This window comes from Cynara cardunculus, assembly GCF_001531365.2.
Source record: "Cynara cardunculus var. scolymus isolate 2C chromosome LG 13, CcrdV1, whole genome shotgun sequence".
In the NCBI taxonomy this organism is placed as follows: domain Eukaryota; kingdom Viridiplantae; phylum Streptophyta; class Magnoliopsida; order Asterales; family Asteraceae; genus Cynara; species Cynara cardunculus.
Window position 1 is genome coordinate 37791601 of NC_037540.1, and position 6217 is coordinate 37797817.

Here is a 6217-nt window from a genome sequence, read left to right on the forward strand (position 1 = left end):
AAAATGTTAAAAAGGTCAAAAATATCAGGAGGTCTCAGGTTCAAATCCAAGGAGAAATAAAAATCCCCTTGTGGCCACGGAAGTTCAAATACGGTGACTCCGGGTTATCTGCAAAACAGGTGGTCGTTTTGAAATTAGTCAGCTCGCATAGCGGGTTAGATATCCAAGTTAATCAAAAAAAAAATTATAAAAATATATCTTATTTTATTTGAGAATTATATTAAGATATCAAAATTATAATAATGAATATTCTTTTTAAATGATGCTACCAAAGCAGACACGAAACAACATCGTTAATAATTATAAGAAAATTATATTATGCTAAAATAAGCTTTAATATCCATCCAAAAAACACCCTTAGACAAAAAAAAAAAAACAATAAGATATTTGTTTCACGTTTTTTCTTAAAATGTTGATACCGACACGAAAGACATATTTGTCTCAACCAAGAGTTGACGTAAACGTATTAAAGATTGTTTTCGATCACAATATTAGACAAGTTATAAAATACAGAACTGCAAGAAATGTCATCTAACAAATATAACATCATTTTTGAATTACCGTCAAGATTTCCTGAAAACGAGGCATATCAAACAAAAAATAAAACCGAAAGTATCACATGTTAAGCACCCGTAAAATTCGGTAAAAAATTCATTTCATATTCTTTCTTGAAATTTTGATATTAGTTGTTTTCCTCGTCAGGAAATTGGCGTAAAAGTTTGAAGGATCGCGTCCGATCCAAATACTTAAATAGTTAAAGAAACTACCAGATGTTAAGAAACGTGATTGAACAAATTTATTTTAATTTTTAAATTATTTTTCAAGTAATAAAAAACGCATATCAAAATCACAAAGATGGTAGCGTGGTGGATAAAAATTAACTTGCGTTCGAATCTCGTCATCTACATATATGCTTTTGAAAACTGGGAGTTCATTACAGGTTGTGGACGAAGCCTAATAATCACAATTTGCCGTGAGATTAGTTTGATCAACGTCTGGGATCATCCATTAAAAAAACGCATATCAAATCGAAACCAGAGACAAAATATGCATTAAAACAACCAAAAAGTTTAGCAAAAAAAATACGATTTCACTTCACCATCTCACTGAAGCCTTAATACCGGGAAATGCGTTTTATTTCATCGACGAGTACGTGTAAAATAAGTTTGTCAAACATCGAAGGATGCGAGTTTTTTTTAATCTTTACAACGAATGCAACATCAGTAAATATTTTATCCGTCTTCATAATTTCTTTAAAATGGAAAAGAAAACTTCAAAATTTCTATAAAAAAATACATTCAACTCCAATATCAGTAAAAAATTTAACATTGATTTTATTGTTAAAATATTTCATTCAAATGAGTTGTTTGTTTACCTCTTAATAGTTCCATTAAGAGGCAACATCTGAATCTTGTTTGACAAAAAAAAATATGTCTCTTAATGGTTCTAAAAACCTCTAAATAATTTTGTATCTTGAGCCTTTAATCATTAAGCGCCCTAATTTCATTGTAAACAATTATCAAACAATTATATTTCATTTTGTATTATATCATGAAAGACTCTTAATCATTCTGACCACTTAATCATTCTGCACCAAATCATTCAGTAACTGTCAAACAGCTTCAAAGTTTCATATAAGTTGAAATATTCTCTTATTGTAATATTTTTTTGGGAAAATCTCCAAATTTAGAAGAATTTTATACCCACTTTCCTATTTTCTCCAAAAAGGAGAAACGTTTAAAGAGTATTTTTCTCAAAAAAAAACATATCCAAACTCCTTAAAATCTTTAATTATTTCTATTTTAAAGAATTTGTTGAAGATGCTGTTAGATATTCTTGAAGTAGTCCATTTGAAGGTTAGAAATGGGTCAAACAAGTTCAACGGTTGAAGAAGACTAAAAAGTACCCATAGTTTTGAATTGGTTAGTTTATTAGAACTGTGGATTTATTTATCTCAGTTAATTCTAGAAGCTTTAAAAACAATCAAAAATATTTCAACGGTTTTGTAAAACTAAAACTAGTAACTTGTGAAGAGAAACTCAGTTTTATTGTCAGTAAAATTAATCCCACAGAATTTTAGTTTTGAATAAAAAAACATATTGTTTAAATTTATAGTTTTTAATTATAATTAAATTATACAACATAAATTATCAAATGGGGATCACATTTAAAAAACGTTTTTAACCTTATTTTAAATTGATTATATCTTAAATAACTTGTTTAAAAAACAAATATTTGATAAAAATATAAGTTTGTAATCAATAAGTTCTATAGTACAAAAATATTTTTATAAAAGTGAAAATATGATTATATTTTTATTTATTTTTCTTTAAAATAAATATGGATATTATCGAATTAAAAAGGTAAAAAAGAAGGTGACCCGACTTTAAATAAACGTTACCTATATAAATATTGAGTCAAAATGATATAAAATGATTAAAATACTGATGTTTACAAAAGATAAACAATGGAAAAGGTTTTCGAAAACTAATAGGGACAACGACACAAGAGGAGGGGCTGAATGGAGTTGTTGTAACTTGTGAGTGGGACGAGACAGTTTGTATCTTACAAGGTTTTGATAAAACGAAAAGATATAACAATCATTTTGTTGTTTCTCAAAAGATGAAATTTTAAACAACTTTATCAATTATCATAATTAATACTGAATAATAAATCATATGGATTTTTTTGTTTGTTTTGCTGATACATTTTGAACAGTTTTTTTAAAATAATAATATAATCTATGTGTAAAACAAGTGTTTTGGGGGTGTTTGGGATTGTTTATTTTAGATGATTTTTGACTTATTTCAGTTTGACACCGGTGATAAGCTAAATGCTAGTGTTTGGATGAGGAAAAATAAAACTGTTTATACCGGTGTCAAACCGATAATAAGCAGTTTTTTATAAGTTAAACCTTACTGACTTATGAAAAATTGTTTATTACCAGTTTATCATTTTAACTATGTTTTATTGATGTTTATTAATTATTAATCTTATTGATATAAATTATTAATCTTATTGATATAAATTTTTGTCAAAGATATTATTATAAATGATGTAAAATAAATTAGAAGCAATCCCAAACACTCTCATAAGTTAATAATAAGGAATACTGTTCTTTTTAGTCATTTTATATATATAAGCAAAATTTATCAAACACTAAAAAATAACTTATCAATTTATTATTTTTTGGTACCGCTATAAATTTCCCAAAAAGTGTTTTATATCAATGAGGACATTTTAATAAAAAGCAATAATGTTTTTTGTGCTTTATAAATTTTATTTTGTTTTTATTGTTTATAATTATAAATATTTAGAAAATAATTAAAAAAGAGCAAAAAAGTTAATATTAAAAACGTAAAAGCAAAAAAATGTGCCAAGTCATCAGGATAAGGTCGTAAGAAGAGCGCGTCGGCAGTTATGGAGCACCGGAGTATCCCCTACGCGATGTCAACCTTTATGGACTAAACCGAGTCTACTCCCGTACCGTACTCCGTTATTTTATTTATTTTTTATTTAAGTCACTATTCATTATTACATACACCTTTTTGTATCTATATATATATTTCAGCTGGTGCAGAGCCTTCTCTCTCTCATCTTCCATCTGACCCAATCTCCCTCATCGCCTTCAAATTTCACGAAGCATCTATAATTTCTTCATCAAATCAATCTCAAAGACAGTTTCCAAATCTGCGTTTTTCGGTAAGTTTGAGCTCTTTTTCTATGAATTCTCTGTACTGACTGTTACTCGATTCGTTTGCGAAGCCATATGAATGGGCAATTTGACGAGATATTGAAATCGAGATGGATCTTCTGTATCTCTGTTTCTGATTCTCAAAAACAGTGTTTATGAGTTCATTATTCAAAACGAGTTAATCACACGGTGTTGACTAAGGTTACGTTTCATAGATTTTCCATCTGTTTGTGTTTTTGATGATGAATTTATGATTGATGATATTTGATTTTGGATTTTACGTGCTGGTGGTTAAATTTTTCTGCCTTCAGGAATTTTTGTTCCTCCTGCTGTGCAATAGATATTCGAATCAGTGCTAAAATTAAATGCGTAGGTATGCTAAAATTGCAATAGTAGCTTTCAATATATGGTTAAAAACGAAAGATTTGGGATACTTTGTAATTTTCTTCTTGCAATAAGTTAAATCCTGCTATTTTAGTATACTTTCGTCTTTTTCTTAATCATTATATAAATAATTTGATAAATATATACTCGAGAACTGTGAATACACAGTAAATCTTGTATAGTTTATTTCGTTTTGAAATACGTATCTATTTGAGTCCATAAGATCATCACTATCCTCAATATGAACATGATGGCATGTAATTTATATGATTTCTTCTAATCGGAGCCTAGATCTATCTACAGTTTTGTTGATACTTAAGGACACATATATAGTCACATTGGCAACCGTTACTAATCATATGTCTTTTCCCATTTGCCCTCTTGTTATCTTGGGTTCATAAGGTTATCTAAAATTCAGTAGTTTTTAATGTCAACTAGTTCAAATCCCTGATCTTTCTCTGTGTTTCAGACATCAACATCCAAGAATTACGTGAATCAAATGGCCATGGAACAGTACTCCCAAGAAACCATCCCTCAAAACGCTTTTCTCAAAGAGAACGAAGCCTCGCTGGACAAGTGGAAATCATCGTCTGAGGTCGTTGATGAGTCTGAAGACAGTCCTTCCGCCGGGTTTGACTGTAACATCTGTCTAGATTCCGTCCAAGATCCGGTGGTTACACTCTGTGGCCACCTCTATTGCTGGCCGTGCATATACAAATGGATTCATCACCAAAACTCTTCCTCAGAAACTCCAAACAAACACCCACAATGCCCTGTTTGCAAAAACGACATCTCTCAAAAGACTCTAGTTCCTTTATACGGTCGTGGTCAAACTACAAAACCACAGTCCGACGAAAAAACGTTCATGATCCCTCGTAGGCCCCCTAGTCCGAGCTGTGGGGCCTACACGGTGCCAAGTCGACAACTAGCTCCGGGGCCCACATCTATATCGAATGTGATGATCAACCCGATGAGTCCAACGACTGGGATGCTTGAAGAAATGGTATCCGGGAGGATTTTTGGGAACTCCCAAGTGTCTTTCTATGCGTATCCCAATTCGTATAATCTAGTGCCGATTAGTACTCAACGAGCTAGAAGGCAGGCAATGCAAGCCGATCGGTCGCTTGGCCGCGTTTGCTTTTTCCTCTTTTGTTGCATAATGTTATGCCTCATCTTCTTCTGATTAACAGTCTTTTCCTGCTACTTGCTCTATGCACATTTGTAAATAGTCATGGGTTGTTAAATAGCATGGTGTCGGCATATGGTTCAATGGTTGGGTGATCGTTGAGCTTTCGCAAGATCGATTGGTTATCCGATTGGTTTGAAATTCGTTATCTTCCAGTTTGTATATTTGAAGATTGAAAAGATGGAGAACAATAATTTGAATCAAATTAGAAGTCTTTTTGTTGATTTTCATGTTCGAATTCGTATGGGGTACTCGAAAATCGTACAAAAAGATGATGAAATATAAATCATTCGTTTGTGGTACTTGAGAACAACTCAACAAATGTTTTACAAGTAATATTATGAAAAAGTACCAGGAGTTTCTAAGTTCAAGTCCAAGGAGAAATAAAAATCCTCTTGTGGTCACGGAAGTTCAAATGCGGTGACTCCGGGCTATCTGCAAAGCAGGTGGTCGGTCTAGTATTAGTCGGCTCGTATAGCGGTTGAATATCCAGGTTAATAAAAAAAAGTATTTCAGTTAGACATACGATAAAAATAATAACAATCTAGAGTAAACTACGATTTTCATCTCTGTGATTTGAGAAAAATTGCGATTTCCGTCCATGTGGTTTTAAAATTACAATTTTCATCTTTATGGTTTGTAATTTATTGTCGTTTTCGTCCCTGACATCAGTTTGTTAAAATCTTCCATTAACTTAGGGGTATTTTAGTCTTTTATTTATTTATTTTTCTTTTTTTGTTTATTATATAAATTGTTAGTGTTTTTTTTTTGGTATTTTAGTCTTTTTGATTTAATAAAATTATATATATTTTTGATAAAAATTTAAATTATAAAACAATTATATTATTTTGTTATTGTTTATGATAAAATAATAAAATATTTTTAATACAATGAGTTTTTTTTAATATATTTTTAGTCATTATAGTTTTAGTTTCTTTTGAATTCGATTTTTA

The 6217-nt window shown here is 30.4% G+C and overlaps 1 protein-coding gene across 1 annotated transcript; it reads left to right on the forward strand.

Moving 5' to 3' along the window:
- Nucleotides 1-3571: 3571 nt before the first annotated feature.
- Nucleotides 3572-5488, forward strand: LOC112525910 (E3 ubiquitin-protein ligase RMA1H1-like). Its single transcript, XM_025136226.1, has 2 exons — nucleotides 3572-3702; nucleotides 4548-5488. The coding sequence occupies exon 2, from the start codon at nucleotides 4578-4580 to the stop codon at nucleotides 5259-5261; it is 684 nt and encodes a 227-aa protein (XP_024991994.1). The 5' UTR covers nucleotides 3572-3702; nucleotides 4548-4577; the 3' UTR covers nucleotides 5262-5488.
- Nucleotides 5489-6217: the final 729 nt, after the last annotated feature.